Genomic DNA, 16,730 nt, shown 5'->3' with positions numbered 1-16,730 from the left:
TCGCCACTCATCTGACAACATGGCACTTGTTTCTTCACTGGTGTGTGTTCGTGTTGTTTTCTAATTAATTCATTGGCAGATATATTGTTAGCTGGGAGCTTTTTTTTTTTTTTTGACTCTACTTGTCTGAGAGAGTCAAAAGAGAAAGAGACAGAAAGAGAAAGGGAGGGAGGGTTATCTGGTTACTCCAGCCTTTTCCCACACGTTGATCAGAAGCTGAAAGACAAGAGCATGTGTCCCTTGCAGCGATGACTTTACTCCTGTTTCCAGTTTAACCTATTAAACTGTCCTTTGTCCTGTCCTGTCCTGTCTCAGTCCCCTTTACATCTCCTCCTCCTCCTCCATCCACTGGCACTGGCCCAGTTGTATTCATGCTGACCCTTGGTAAGTTTTGCCGAGACTGGAAATACCTCGGTGCCCGATCTCAGCCGGAGACTGACAAGTGAGATCAGTGTGTCTTGTTGCCAGAAAAAAGAGGAGTATATACTACCACCGTTTGATGAGCAGTGGGGCAATAAATTCATTTATCATCATTTTATGCCTCATCAAACACTTTGCCAGCCCCCTCCATGGGAGTAGCACAAATTAACCAGTGAAAAAGCGGTAATTTTTTTTTTTTTTTTTGCCGGGACTCAGTAAGTGCTTTTTGATTGCCTTCTCCAACAATTCTTCCTTTGACAAGCTAATAAATCAGATCTGTAGAAGAAGACAGGTCTGACTTGAGCTCAAGAATATAAAAAGGATAAAAAAAATAAAACACTGAGTGAGTGGGATGATGTGAGTTTTGCCTTAAACAATTGCCTCTTACAAACATCAGCTGCTGGTCTTTTTTCCCCCCATTCTTTCACAAGGAGCCAAAAGGGCACCATCACAGAGTCACGGTCACTCCGGATGTGAACAGATTTTTCTCTTTTTTTTTTTTTCCATGGCTACTGGTTCGACATGGAACCGACCCAATGTAGACTGCTTGTAGTTTTGTTTTTGCATGCTAATCAGGGTGGACGCTAGCTAAGCACATGGGCATGTGCGTGAAATCTGTCGCTTCATTCTTCTTGCTTGTGTGTTTGCTGCTCAGGTGAGCACACAGCATGCGCAAAGCTTTCCAGCTCAACTGGCTGCCTCATCCACAGCCAGGGAATTAAGCACCGGACTGGAAATACCACCAGTTATTGAAAATGAGGTCAATCGATTATTTAAGCCTGGGTAAGCTCAAGACGTGGTGTAGCAGGTATTAGCACATTTGACTCGTGTCAGCGGGTTCAAGACTCCTCTGTACCTTCATGAGGGGAGGCCACAGTTGGTGGTTTGTCTGTTGGAAAACACCTCGCTGAGGAGATTAGCTTGTTGCACTTGCCTGTGATGCACAATGCTAAGAGGTGAGGTAGAGGCTGAAACACTGAAAACTTTTAGTTTAGGCGTTAGCCTTGTTTGCTTCACATCACTGGGGTTAGGGGGTTTGATTCCCCCTTGCACCTTATGTTTATGGAATTTGCACGTTCTCCCTATGCTTCGAGGTTCCCTCATGGTACTCCGGTGTTCTCCCCAGTTCCAAGACATGCATCGTAGACTGACTGACATCTCTGGATCATCCGTAGTGTGTGATTGAGTGTGTGATGGGTTTGCATCCTATCTGCCATGTCCCCTGTTATAGGTCTTGGCTATCAGTGACCCTCTGTCTCTCGGAATATAAATTGACTACAGTGATGTCATTCATGCTGTTATTCAATGGGCCAATCATTTAATTTCAGTCCATTTCCATATTAAGCATCATAATAGAGTTTGTGAGTTCGACTGTTGGATGGTTGGTGGTTTTTGTATTTTAGAAACTGCTGATCCCATTGAATCGCTTCTAGAGTTTAGATAGAATGGTATGAAAACCAAAAGCATCCAGCAGTTCTGTGGGCGGACACGCCTTGTTGATGATAAAGATCAGAGGAGAATGGCCAGACTGCTTTGAGTTGACTGGAAGGTTACAGTGACTCAAATAAGCACTCTTTACAACCATGCTGAACAGAAAAGCACTTAAGAAAATTGAAAGCTTGAGGTGGACGCAGCAGCAGAAGATCACATCAGTTCCATTCTTTTCAGCCAAGATGCTGCAGTGGGCACAGATTCACTGAAACTGGACAGGTGAAGTTTGGGGGAAAAAAAAGATCAGACACCAGTATGTAGTTATTTAGATTTTATTGAAAAACATTAAAAATCAGTCAAACATACTGTCTTTTTTAAACTACTGTATAATGTTTTTAGACTGTTGGTTTTTTTAAATTTATTTATTTATTATTTTGGAAATTTTCAGAAATGTCCACACCTTGTTTTCTGTTGCTTGTAACATCTGATACAAGAATTTTGCACGTAATTGTTCGACCACTTGTACACCACCACATGGTTACATAGTTTATTGAGCCTGCTGGTGATATACACAGATTCTAGGAACTCTTTCATGCTCATGGCATGTGTGTGTGTGTGTGTTAGCCCTGGTCCAGTGTGAGTTTGTATAGCATGTCTCTTCTACCCTCTCATTAGTGCTCTCTGTACACACACACACACACGCACACACACACACACACACACACACATGCATGCACTGTGCGTAGCTTAAAATAACCCCAGCGAAGCAGCAGCCGTTTATCTGTATCTAGGGAGCTGATCCAATTACAGCTCTCACATTTGCATCCATCAGCCTGAGTGAGGTGAAAACACTAAAAAAACAAAAATGGTCAAACAGAAAAAAAATAATGCACAAGAAATTAGACAGGAGTGCTGCACCCTTCGATGTGACCTCCAGGTGGGAGGCCAATCATGGCTTCTCTCTCTCTCTCTCTCTTTCTCTCTATTTGCCTCCATCTTACCAAGTGAGCGCATCATTACGTTAAATATCAGTGTCTTAATGTGGAACAGATGTCTGCTTGAAAGGGATCATTTAAAAAAAGGGCAAAGGTAAATAAACACTCAGGCAAACTTGTAGACCTCCTTTCCATTCCTTCAGTGCCTCTCTCTCTCTCTCTCTCCCCATCCCTCCCTTCATAGCATGGACCCTCTGAAGTCCCTGCAAAGAAAACAGTTCATCAATCTTCATCAGAACCATTAAAGAGAGGAATAATAGGGCCTGCTTATCTCGCCTAAGTGCTGCCTTGGGGCTCCAAGGACAGACAGTGAATGTGTCGACATATTGAAAACTCTTTCTGTGTTGCTTTGTTTATTTTTAACATAACTAAAATCTGAAATGCTTTTCGAATTACATGTATGCAGCTCTATCTTATTGATACAACCTTAACTGACACAAGTGTAATTGTATCTGTGTGAGAAGTGGGGGGAAAAAAATGCACGCTTACAATAAAAGAGAAAATACACATGTGCTTATGTGTCATTTTAATTTTAATGATCCCCACTGAATCTGTGGAAACGTTTCCTGGAATTCACACCTAGATGTAAAAGCACTAACTAACAGCTTTCGCTGGACTTTCATTAATCAGGAGGAAAAATAAAATAAATTTATTTAGTCATTATTGGTTTGTGTGGCTTTCTAGAAATAAGCTAAAAAAAGGCTTTTATTATTTACAACAAAACAAAACAGAACATTGATGCATTTTCTTAATCTAATTTTATTAGAAACATGATTAGGGAACACTCCCTGCGCCAATTCAGTATAATTCAATATAATATAATTCTTTCTAAAAGAAGGTTGCTCATTATTTTTATTTATTTGAATAAATAAATAAATAAATAAATAACATAGATAGATAGATAGATAGATAGATAGATAGATAGATAGATAGATAGATAGATAGATAGATAGATAGATAGAGAGGCTATATTCATGTGGAGGTATATTTTCAGCAAAAAAAAAAAAAAAAAATGGTCCTAAACTCTGCTGTTCAGTCTCGCTAAGTTGGTACTAACAATCAAGCATACACATTTTATACCTTTGTTATGAAAATAAAGCTTATACTATTTTAGTTTTTAGGGGCAAACTTTAATCACTGTCCATTTACCTTAAATCATTTGTAACAGTACACTATAACCGTGTTTCCATGTGAAAGACACATAAAACCAGTACCCATGATTGAGAGTACCACCCCAGTGACAAGGAAAGGTACAGTTTAGTACTATTTTTTCTGCAAGTGTAGGTTTCTCTCGGCCCGTCAGACGGCCGAATGAGGCGAGTGTAATCTGTCCCTGGAGAAAACCGTAGAAAAACAGTGGCTGAAGTCCGCGGCTGCAGAGGCAGAAAAACAGCAGTAAATCATGAGCTGTCGGTTAAAGCTGAGCACGTTTACATTGTGTCCCTGCCTATTTCGGATGTGCTTTAAACCTGAAGGATTTATGTGCTGCCCAACACACACACCAACACACACACACACACTTCTCTTATTATTTGCTTATCTTTCATTATTATAAAGCCAGGTAATTGATTCTATACTACACCAGAAACATACCCTGGCATTAACATCAGTAACCAAATGGAAACATTTTAATAATAATAATAATAATAATAATAATAATAATAATAATAATAATAATAATAATAATAATAAGCTCCAGTTTTTGTGAAGAAAAAAAAATCAGTTCACTCATGCAAATGTCCCCTTAAGGTCAAACCTCTTACCTCTAAACTCACACTCTTATTTTTGTGAAGATATTTAGACCTCATCTAGATATAAACACACACACACACACACACACACACACACACACTACGTGATCTTTAATAGCCAACGAAACGCTCCACGTTAGTCGTGCCTTGACAGCTTTTTTTTTTTAAGGAGAAAATGGAGCTAATTTGTGAAAATGAGGCCCCATGGCCGCGTCACTCACACAAGCGCGCGCACACACACACACACACACACACCTTGCGGAAGCAGCGCGGAGAGGAGAGGAACAGCTGGCCTGCATTTTTAGCCCCCATAATTAATTAAGCGCTTCCTCAGTGGGATCGGATGATTAAATAAAAAAGGGAAGGCGGTTTTCCCAGCGTGCTCCAGTGAAGAGAGAGAGAGAGAGAGAGAGAGAGAGAGAGACCACTCCAGCTTCAGTAGTGAAGGCGTTTAGACAAAATTGTCACAATTCTTACCCCTTTTCTTACCAGCTCATGTTAAGCTGGCTTGCTTTCTTATAAATAATAATAATAATAATAATAATAATAATAATAATAATAATAATAATAAATAAGCATATGACAATATTCTTCTTCTTTTAAAAAAAATCTGAGCTGGTCTTTGTCCTCCTTTTCTCTCTCTGTCTATTTTATTTATTTTCTTTTTTCTTTTTCTTTCCCTCCTTAAACTGCGTGCTCCAGTGAAGAGAAAGAGAGGGACTCCGATCCAGCTGTGCTAGACAACAGGTCAAATGACACAATTCTCTCTCTCTCTCTCTCTCTCTCTCTCTCTTTCTTCATTGCTTATGCAAGACCTGCTCTCTCTCTCTCTCTCTCTCTCTCTCTCTCTCTCTCTCTCTCAGTTCATCGTTTTATCTTAATTTCCCCTTCCTTTGGTTTAAGATAAGCATTTAAGCAAAACATCCAGACATTTTGTTCACTTCAAGTAAAAGACAGAGGAAACAAAAAAAAACATATTCTGTCACTATTTGGACAAACTTGCTCTGTTTCTCTGTTGCTTCTCCCGGATGTGGAGCGCGCCAAATAAAAATGGTGTCCTTTTACACGATCGAGCTGAATTTGATTCTGCTCAGCTGGAGTCTTGTCACTGATGAGAGATCATGTAGACATCGGCTGTTATCAGGCGTGCTGCTGATATGAAAGTCGAAGTTCTTTTTTGGAAACACATTCGGTGCAGCACATTTTTGCAACGCGATCATCAACAGGTTGAGACAGACATGCACGCGCACACTCACGCACACACACACACACACACGCGCGCGCGCGCGAGGTGTTACAGGACGGCAGGTGTAACACTTCAGCAGTGGGTTAAATTGTGAAAAGAAATATCTTCATCACATTCGGCCCTTATTAATTAATTATTATTTGATTTACCTTTGTTTATTTTCTATTGATAAATAATTATTATCCTTTAATTTCTATAGTTACAGATTTAGGATTTTAGGAAACACGGAAGCTTGAACGTCACGTGACCAGGTCCAGGACAATTTGTGCTCTTTTATTTTCTTTGGAACACACACGCCTACACACACACACACACACCTACACGCACGCGCACGAAAGCGCAGGAACTCTGACACACACACACACTTTTCCTGGTTCATGGTTGATTTTCCTCTCTCGTTTTCCTTTATTTTTCCCAACTACATATTTGGTTAAATTTTTTTCTTGAAATGAAAATGTTTTATAGATTTGATTTCTGTATGCTTAGAGGATGATTTCAACAATTTCAAGTGTGAGTTCTCACGTAAATAGTCCCATGGTCAATCTTAAAACCTTATAACCCTGATAAACGAGATGTTTTAATAAGAGTGAATTTCGATAAAAAAAAATTCGAAAACAAATCTAGGTGTTAATGAAAGAATAATTAAGGATTGGCGCGAGACGCGTTGCTACTGTGTATAGTTAATTATTTAGCACTTCACTTGTATTCTTTGTTTCATTCTTTGCAATTTTTTATTTCATATTGTGTTTGCTTTCCTTCCTAAAATAATTTAACCATACAGCCTGTCAAAGTCGCATAGCCCCCCAAAAATAGCCCTATATATATATATATATATAATTTCGTTGTACAGCACACAACTTTCACTTTCATCCAAAGAAGATATATCAAATACGGAAGTGAACATGAATCACTGGATGTTATTGCAGGTTTGGTGTTGTTGCTTAGGCACAAATGCGTTTCTCGTGTAACCTCTAATTACTTTCTCTTTTTTTCCCCTCTCTCTCTCTCTACCATTATGAGAATAAATAAGTTTTCTGCATGTCCGATCCACGCGTTAATGTGCAAAAGGTTGCGCGATCAATTCACAGATCATGACATTTACAGTGTAAGAAAAATGTCGGGTGAATTTCAGTCGATTCGAAACAAGCAGTGGAGGGAAAACAATCAACGTTTTTCTTCGCAGTAGCGAAAAAAGAGAGAATGGTTTGCAGCTGCACGAAATTGTGCATGTTTTGGCGTTGGAGGGAAATTCTCAGAAAGCTAATGATTTAAAAAAAAAAAAAAGAGGCATATAATCACATATATTAAGATATCCATAAAATCCATAATGTATAGCCGTTTTTTTTTTCATGCCATAAAATTTACACATCAAATGAAGCGACAGCGGCGGATCAGTCACGTGGTCTGGGCCTTTTGCAAATATCCCCCAGAGCTCATAACGACTAAATATGGCAAGAAAGAAAAAAAAAAAACAGTCCTAGCCTACTCAGTGTAGAAATTAGTGGGAAGGATTTCACACGACTTTTACTGAACCTATTAGGCGTTATTTTACCCCCCCCCCCCCCCCCCTGCAGTGTTCTACCCGCTATTGTACACCCAAAGCCTTTGAACCAGGCTTTCCCCTTATACTTCCAGTTTATCCGTTTAAACGTCCAATTGATTTCCATCAAGCGGAAAATAAGATCGTAAATTATTATCGATAGCTCAATATTTTAGGCCTCTGAAAGTCAGGCGAAAAAAAAATAAATATATATATTAAAAAAAAAAAATCCATGGGGTAAAATATCGCCGTAAAATGTGAAAACTCAAAAGCAATAAATGTTTACTTGGCTAGGAGAATGTCCTTTGGCACTCTGGAATGTCATTTCCGTTTTACTTAAATCTACTAAAATGCATTTTTTTTAATGCGCAGAAGGAGCATCATTTCCTAGAGGGGAGCTGGGGAAAAAGAGAAAAAAAAGGAGAGAGAAAAAAGGTGATTATGCTATTTAGGAGGCTGGGGTGTAGTGGGAGATGAAATATGGCGGGTCTCTGGGCTGCGGGGAAAAGACATTAGAGCTGCGGGAATTCAATGTAACCCAGGGGACTTTTCAAGTGGAGGGCGCAAAGTAAACTATAGAGATTAATGACCCGACCTCAGACCTGGGCAATCTGCTCCCCTTTTATACCTGCACCTATTATTATTATTATTAGTAGTAGTAGTAGTAGTAGTAGTAGTAGATGCGTGAATAAATCGAATATTGTTTCTAAATTAGTTTTCTTCTTTTGTTCCAACAATGTAGCTACAACTATAACACTATAAATACTCCACGGAAGTAAATACGCGGAGCTAATTATCTGCGCCTTTTGCAACGAGGGCCATATCTTGATTCTGATGTCAGTCAATAATATCCAAACCTTATCCCAAGAGCCAGACATGAATGTCTGTTTAAAATGAAGGAATTGTTAAAGGGGTTACGGTTACCAGTTTCTTTTTAATGCACGAACAAAATTTGTATTTGCTTAGTTGTGAAACTGTAAAACGCTACCAGTAATTTCGAATCATTTCGTTTTAGGTCTTTACATTATTTCCAAAACAAAAAGTGCACAATTAATTTTGAAAAAATGATTGTTTACATTTAATAGAGGCAAGCGATTGGTACCCTAACCCAGATTATTATTATTATTATTATTATTATTAATAATAATAATAATAATAATAATAATAATAATAATAATAATAATAATAATAATCATTTAAGGTTTTTTTTCAATAAATAATAAAAAAAAATAATGAAATAGTGAAAAAAGAAAAATTCAATTATTTGTTCACACAAAAGTGTAAGCACGTGCCTGCAGCCTTGATCCACTGTTAGTTTAGTTGGGTTTGACAGAGGTCCATTTCCTCCTCCTGGCGTGCCACCTGAGGCAAGATGCTCCCTCTGAGTGTTTATGTTTAAGAGTGCAGGGCCCGTATTAGGAGCAAGTGTGACACCTACCTGCGGAGGAGGGTAGAGCTATGGAGTTTTTCCTTAAGAAACGGCCTAGAGGCGCAGGGACACGGTGCTCATGGCGATTGCAATCGCGTCCGTAATCCGCAGTGCTATTTATTCAACCTTTCACACCATTAAGAGTATAACCGAGACGCATATTCCCCAAACACCTCATTGCATTGCATTGGCGGCTGCCTCTCAGTCGCTACGCCGCGGAAACAGTAAAGAGGGTCTAAATTTGGCATAAAATCGAACTCATTACTGGAGTTCAACACCCAATCGCTCGGCACATAACACGACGCGCATGGAGTGTAATTGGGTTAAATGACTGCTCGACACTTCGGCCAGCGTTGTCATATCAATATTCACCTGCTGAAGTACATTCACGCTTGTGAGTCGATGATAACTATTATCCCTCATACAGGTGATAAAAAGAGAGGTTATAAAAAATACCCGGTTTGACCATGAAGCGTTTCGGAATAATAATAAGAATAATAAAAATTCATATAGACCTACATCACTGAATTTCTAAAGCTGTGAATTTCACCTCTGGCTGCAGATGTGTGATTTTTTTTCCCCTCTTATATCCCTGGACATGCAGAGAGAAAAAAAATGAACCCAGTAACCTGAATGACTCTCAGAGTGATTTGACGCCGCAGAAAGGCCTCAACATTTTTAAAGCACTGTTTGCTTTTTTCCTGTGCAGCTGTCACATTTGTCATCCAAAAGCATGCATGTGCCCCAAAACAACTGCTGCACACGCGATTTTTTTTTGTCATAATTTACTTCAAAGATAGTGTATTGTCCATTTTAAATACAAAAATGCTACATTAAATATACATATTAGTCTTTAATACAAATAGACTTAGGCGGCTGCAGCGTTTTAAGACAATTCTTAGATGTTACATCTTGATTAACCATTCAGAAACTAAGATTTGAAGATAAGCATTTACTCAGAAAATAACTGTCCGAAATCCCTTTATCATTAATATTATTTTTTCTCTCTTTCTCTCTCTCTCTCTCTCTCTCTCTTCTTCGTCGTCTTCTTTTATATGCAACCACAAATAATAAATAATAGTCCATGAGCGCGGAGATGAATTCCGGTATTAAATGTTGGACATACCTTTCTTGAGTTCATAAGGGGAGTCTTTGCACAGGTCTACCTGCGCTTGGCTTCTTGCTTTGCTTTCTCGGGCAAGAGCCTCGGCTCGGTTCAAAACGCTCGGACTTATTCCGTTGAAGTGCGTCGCTGCCGAGCTCGTGACGGAGCCGTGGCTGCCGTGCAGGTGGCCGAAAGAGCCGTAGTTCGTGTAGCCCGCATAAAACGGCGACGTGTAGTAGAGAGGCCGGGAGAGCACGGCGCCGCTCGGGAGCGCGCATTGCGTCGAGGTCCGGCTCGGAGACGCGGCGCTAGCTGCCGGTAGAGCGCTCTGAGCTGTGCCCCCTGCGTCGCCGCCTCCTCCTCTGCACCTGTCCGAGGACGTTGCTATTTCCGCCAGAGACCACAGTTTAGGTTTAGGCGCTGACGGAGGAGAATGGATAACGGACGTGGCGTTGCTGTGATTGACTGCGGAGGCACCGTGTCCAACTTCCGGCGGCCTGTCGTGCACGCCAAGCTCGTGGGCCCGCTGCACAAGCGACGGCGACGACGTGGTGGCTTTTGAGGGGTCCACGAGTGCGTCCGCGCGCTCGTCCGCCTCCTTCAAGTCCGAGTCGCTGAGCAAAGGGTCCGAGTCTTTGCCGTGGTGGTCATCGTGAAATCTGTCGCATGGCGCCTCACCCACGTGCAGGATTTTGGGATCTGAAAAATGGGAAAAAAGAAATAAATATTTATCGACATGTACATTATATATATATATATATATATATATATATATATATATATATATATATATATATATATATATATATATAATTAATTAATAAAAGAAGATCTGAAAAACAAACAAATATTACTACACTATGGTGATTATTATTAGCACCCTAATAATAATAATAATAATAATAATAATAATAATCGGATTGTAATAAATGAGATTCAGTTCGCCAGCTGTGCCCCTATTATGCAGCTCAAGATAAATGGACTGCAAAACACCCCGCGTCACCAGCAATTCTCACTCCATAAGGAGTCAAATTAGAGCTCAAGGTGATTATTATTTAAAGCAATTGTCCTATTATAAATAATACACCGCCATTAACCAGCAATCAATTTTGCGCCCGGAGTGGAAAAACGACTGCGAATTAAAAATTGATGATTTTTCCACAGACCTGTCTCCGTATCTGTCGAGTCTCCCTTGTCAATAGGCTTGTTAGGCTCGTCGTCGTCATTTTTCTCCAGGTCGATGTTTTCGTCCTCCTCCTCGTCCTCGCTCCTGTTGCGCGGCGTCCAGGTCATCTTGTTCTCCTTCTTCAGTCTCCTCCGGGCGTTGGCGAACCAGGTGGACACCTGGGTAAGGGTCATCTTGGTAATGATGGCCAGCATGATCTTTTCGCCCTTGGTGGGATACGGGTTCTTGCGGTGCTCGTTGAGCCAGGCCTTCAGAGTCGCGGTGGCGTCCCGGGTCGCGTTCTTACGGTACGCAGGGTCACCGTACGGGTATGAACCCAGTGGTGCTGCGTACGGGTGATAGCCGATAGAGCCAGCCATGCCTGACGTGTGATCATAGGGGGAACTCTGCAAGAAACCCATCAAAACATATTTAATCCCACTGTACCACATATACCATGCATTCAAACTCAAACTTGAACGTGATGCAAGTTTAACAAGCCCCCAAAACTTACTGAACACATAAACACACACACACACACACACACACACACACGCAGAGTACACTAAATCTAATTAATCAAATTACTGTCGCGCCATTCTCAACACATTTTGCTCGTTGTGAATATTTTTAAACATTTTAATAATCCCGGCTCTTAAAATAGACTTTGCAATCAATCTTGTATTCTGCAATCTTTTACAATTTTTCAGAAACATCACTATAAATGTATAAATGTTTTCTTTACTTATAAATTATTATTATTATTATTATTATTATTATTATTATTATTATTATTATTATTATTATTATTATTATTATTATTATTATGCATATACCGTCAGTTTGTTAGGCCACGATGTTGGCTATTATTTTCTTATTTGTTTGTTGTTTATATAAAATGTTCCGTTAAATAAAAACACAAGCAAACTAACAAACCGCTCGTTCGCCACAAAACCCATGCCATCTTAAATTAAATACGGCTTTTAAGAGTTGTTTTTTTTTTTTTGGGCTATGTAGAGCTATATGAAACTTATGCAAATGCGAAGCAAATGTTTGCCGCTGAAAATCGACATGCTTTCATTTAAAGCCATTTTTCTTCAGTGATATAAAACTACACTATAACTATAATAACTATTAAAATAAAAGAATATTTATTTATTTTTTTATTATTATTTATTTATGTATTTATTTCTGTATTCAAATGTTTAGCATCTATGTATACTGGGAGGGGAAACAATCGTGCAATCTGATGAAACGGAAACTGCATTTGGTTAATGTGCACAGCAAAAGAAAAAGGAAGAAAGAAAGAAAAATATGCGCGTACAACACGCGCAATTACAAGTACACAAACAAATCAGCGACGCAATCAATCGGTCCTGCAACTTTGCCCAAACTACAACTATAACACAAGATTGAAAATAAATAAATAAATAAATAAATAAAAACCTTACTCACCACGTAGGAGGTGAAAGTGGCGGCGGCGGCTGCGGCGTCCGCTCCGTACGGCAAATGCGAGCTGTAGGCAGCTGAGGCGCTGCTGAACGCCGTGGATCCGGCGTAGGGTGCGAATGCCGAGCCTGAAGACGATCTACCGAGCTCTTCGGTGCGCGGGCCCGAGATCACGCTCGTACTGTACGCTGGGCACGAGTAGAGCGCCAAAGAGGCGGACGGTTGATACAAGTAGCCCTGAGGGTACGCCATGGCCAAGCGCCGGAGAACGAGCTTCTTTTTCGGTGCACTTTGTAATCCGCTTTTTTTTTCCCACTTTCACACGCACAGTCGTCCGCGCTCGCGCATAGAGTCCCTGATGAGCAGAGCGCGCGTCCGTCGCCTTCGCGCACTGGAAATCAGAAGAAGCGACGAATGCATAGACTTCTGACTTCTCTCCGTTAACTCGAAGTGGACTCTTCGTGTTGTTGTTGTTGCTGTTGTTATTGTTGTTGTTGTGGATCAGTGATGATCGACTTTTCGAGTCTGACCCTCGACGCTTAGACTTATCGCCACTCTCATTCCGTGTTTTGAGCGAGAAAGTTTTCTTTTTTGCGCGTCTCGGACGGGGCTTTGCGCCGCGGAGTGCCCTGCCAGGATGCTAAGTTGGAAATTGAGGATTCTGACGCCCACTACGTCGCCTCCTCACGCTCCTCCTCTCGGGTGTAGTCAGAGAAGGAGCAGGAGAGCTGGTGCTCGGTTCCAGCTCTCTCTCTCTCTCTCTCTCTCTCTCTCTGACACACTCGCGCAGAGACATTCGCTAACAATCCCCCCTCCTTTTTTGCCTCTAACAAGCCTCATTGCTTTAGACCGAACCGCTTCAGCCCCTGGATGGCGATCTCATGCGAGCCGAGTGCGCATCAGCTCCAACTTCCCTCGTTCTCTAAACACATGAAGCCGTCACTTTCACACTTGATTAATAGCAAATGGACTAAGCTGGCTGCCAGAGACCGCTTTGCCAAACACCAGAGGAGAAACGCTACATGTTCTGCTGCTCTTCCTTTCGTCTTCCAGGTTTTTTTCCTATTCTTGCATTTTTTTGCGCGCATTCATCATGTCTTGTTGACAATACATAACATATATATATATATATATATATATATATATATATATATATATATATATATATATATAAAACATTCTACATATAACGGAAAAGGTCATTTGTATTTGTTGGCGCCTTGAAAAACCAACAACTACGAGAATTAGTCCACTGGCTGTCGATTAATGAGGATTTTCTTTTATTTGTATGCAAATAACGGCGCGCTCACTGAACTCGACGGTGTAAAATGACTCAGTTAAACTGGAGTCAATGTTGTCAGTGCGCGTGAGTGTGACTCTGAATCGGTTCTTCACAGCACGAGAGCGAGTGAGTAACTTTTGACAGGCGATAGCCTAAGTGACACTTTTTAGGAATGAAGCAGCTCTTCCGCCTGTTTAGCACAAATCCACGAACACACACACACACACACAAATTAAAGTCCATATGAGGCCACGGCCATGGCCTCTATAAGCCGCTTTGATTTACACTGATATCTGTCTCTGCGCTGTAGGAGATCCCCGATTTATACCGATTTATTTCATTTTGTTTGCTTGAAAACCATATGTGCTCCGTATCATGCCTATTATGGCAATAAAACAAGCTGAACACAAGCTATTTAGGTTTAAAATAGTGCACGATCCCTTCTAGCAACCCTAAACAACTGGATAAATATAATAATGGGCCATATTTATGCGTATTATCGTGTATTTATTTTATATTCCTAGAAAACATTATCTCCAGCCTTAAAGTAATAGAAATTTATCTATGAGATACAATGCCAGGCAAAAAAAGATAATAAAAAGAATACGAATAATAAAAATGAAAATGTAATTAATATTCTGGCACCATAAGCAAAAAAAATCTTGTAGACAAAATGATTTTGATTGGCGTTTGCATTCTGTGTTTTTTCCCCCGGTTTCTCCTTTTTTTTTCTTCCTCCTGCACTGTTCCAGTTAGTTAAAGTCCGCGTTGTGCCGAAAGGGATCGCTGTAGGCGCTGTTTAAAAGCCTCTGGAGAGGAAAAGGACTGAAACTCTTGAAGAGCCAAGCAGAAGTCGAGTTACAGTCACACTGTAAAACATATTTGTTTCACCCCCATCCCTGTACTGATCACCACCCACTTTCAACGTGGCAATGAGCTTTTGATCTGTTGTAGAGAACAGCTATTACTACACTAATAATAATAATAATAATAATAATAATAATAATAATAATAATAATAATAATAATAATGATAATAATAATAATAATAATGTCGTGTATTTCATTAACGTAAATGCATATTTATAATCATGCTCCTTCTACATCATAAAGCAAACAGGATCCGTCCAGCTTCCAGTGACCTTTCAGGATCTCTCACACTGCTGCTCTCACTACACAAATAATAGCTACGATGTACATAATCTTATGCAGCATGTTTAAATGTCTAGGATGATAAGAGGAGTAAAGCAGAAGGCTGGTGGTTTTTTTTTTTTTAGAATTATTTGTTTTACTGTTCTTTCTTTAGGCTATCGCTCCATTTCCTTTCTTCTCTCAATCTCGACCTGATTCAGCCCCTGGAGGATTTTAAGCCTCAATTCAACGCCCCATTGGCCAATTATATTGGCCAGCTCCGATTTGAAGGACGTTATAACCGGCCAATGCCAGGTCACCTTTAGATAGCGTGCCGGTTGCCTTGGATACCCGTTCCGGTGACGTCACCGTTCATTGATAGTCTATTATGGGTGATAATTACTTCCTCCTCTTCACCGGCAGGAGTGTGTGTTCAGCTCTGAGGACTCAAGGAGAGCAAGGACGAGGAGATGGAGCTCGCGTGCGGCTCGGCGGCAGGGAGCGAGGTAAGAAATGTGCATGTTTCGGTGAGCTACTTTTCTGAAAACGCATGGTCCGTCCGGGAGATTGGTCGAGCGAGCATCACTTTGAGTACTTTCTCTCCTGGGGCGAGGGAAATGTAAGGGAGCATTTGCATACACACTTCCGTTCAAGTTCGTCCTGAGATGTTGTACAGCTTTCTTTTGGAGCATATACATATAGAATTAATCTAAAATCACGTTTATTATTATTATTATTATTATTATTATTATTATTATTATTACTACTACTACTACTACTACTACTACTACTAATAATAATAATAATAATAATAATAACAATAACAAATAAACAAAAAACAGCTGCTCTTAGCTATGGTGTCTAACAGACAGATTAGTCTTTGCGACAAGTAAATAAATAAATAAATAAATAAATAAATAACATTTGCAATGCGTTATTGTCTTTAACGAATTTAATTGGTCTTTCTGAATAAAATTAATGAATAAATAAACAATAAAAAAATAGCTGAAAAGCGACTAGACATTCTTTAAAATGTCTTGCATCCTTTGCATGTCTTTGCATGATAGTCATGCAAAGATGGACACATGTCTGTCCTGTCAGGTTTTTTTCCATCTTATGTTTTACTTTCTGAACGCAGCATCGCAACGTCGGAGACGCAAACACGTCAATATTTTTATATTTAAGAAGAAAAAAAAAAAGATGCTCCATGTCGTTAAATATATAAGACATCTCACCAGAACTGGGGTTTTAAGGAGGTTTTAAATCGCCTCGGGCAGAAATGGTGCAAATTTTTTATTACTCATCATTCTGTGATTAGTCAGCAGACCGTTAGCGCCACAGATGCGGGTTAAATGAAGTTGGAAGGCGCTTTGACAGGGTTTTTTTCCCCTCCTGTGTGTGTGTGTGTGTGTGTCCGTGTAAAGCAGAAGCAGAGCAGTCCAGCGCTCCTTCTCACTCCGAACCCGCTGTAAAGCGATTAACTCATGGCGAATAGTCTTTGATGGATTAGCTCGGGGCCTTTGGACACTTCCAAGCCAATTGAAATTCAAAACAGTCCGCCTCCTGTGCTTTGGGGAGATCCGCGCCAAATAATGGGGGCTGATTTATTTTTGACCTTGCAATTTTATTAAATGATTAAACACACTTGCAGCAGAAGGCTCCCAATAATAATAATAATAATAATAATAATAATAATAATAATAATAATAATAAACATTTGCATTGTCTGATAAATATCTGTAATTGTAAGACGCTGAAGTGTAACTGTACATTTCTTTGGTCAGTCA

The 16,730-nt window shown here is 40.0% G+C and overlaps 1 protein-coding gene across 3 annotated transcripts; it reads right to left on the bottom strand.

Annotated features, from left to right (window-relative positions):
• Positions 1-2,864: 2,864 nt before the first annotated feature.
• On the bottom strand, positions 2,865-13,168 carry irx5a (iroquois homeobox 5a). 3 transcript variants are annotated; one of them, XM_058381873.1, is made up of 4 exons: positions 12,538-13,168; positions 11,084-11,489; positions 9,939-10,616; positions 2,865-3,049 (listed from the first exon to the last, which is right to left on the bottom strand). In XM_058381873.1, exons 1-4 carry the CDS (start codon positions 12,781-12,783, stop codon positions 2,880-2,882), a joined length of 1,500 nt encoding a protein of 499 aa, XP_058237856.1. In that variant the 5' UTR covers positions 12,784-13,168; the 3' UTR covers positions 2,865-2,879. The 3 variants fall into 3 exon arrangements, with proteins under 3 accessions (XP_058237856.1, XP_058237857.1, XP_058237858.1); XM_058381874.1 differs by lacking the exon at positions 2,865-3,049 and adding an exon at positions 4,071-4,219 and having other exon boundaries at positions 12,538-13,166; XM_058381875.1 differs by lacking the exon at positions 2,865-3,049 and having other exon boundaries at positions 9,669-10,616; positions 12,538-13,164.
• Between the last annotated feature and the right edge of the window lie 3,562 nt (positions 13,169-16,730).

This window comes from Hemibagrus wyckioides, linkage group LG27, assembly GCF_019097595.1.
Source record: "Hemibagrus wyckioides isolate EC202008001 linkage group LG27, SWU_Hwy_1.0, whole genome shotgun sequence".
Classification (NCBI taxonomy): Eukaryota; Metazoa; Chordata; class Actinopteri; order Siluriformes; family Bagridae; genus Hemibagrus; species Hemibagrus wyckioides.
This window is presented reverse-complemented; position numbering and strand designations above follow the sequence as displayed.

What these genes read in the sequence shown, in the direction of transcription:
- irx5a (XM_058381873.1), bottom strand. Translation starts at nt 12,783, where the DNA reads ATGGCGTACCCTCAGGGCTACTTGTATCAACCGTCCGCCTCTTTGGCG. An exon ending in CCACTTTCACCTCCTACGTG is followed by an intron (nt 11,490 to 12,537) that starts GTGAGTAAGGTT and finishes GGTTTCTTGCAG; the next exon opens with AGTTCCCCCTATGATCACAC. An exon ending in CCCTTATGAACTCAAGAAAG is followed by an intron (nt 3,050 to 9,938) that starts GTATGTCCAACA and finishes TTTTCTTTGCAG; the next exon opens with GGACTTCAGAGGGTCCATGC.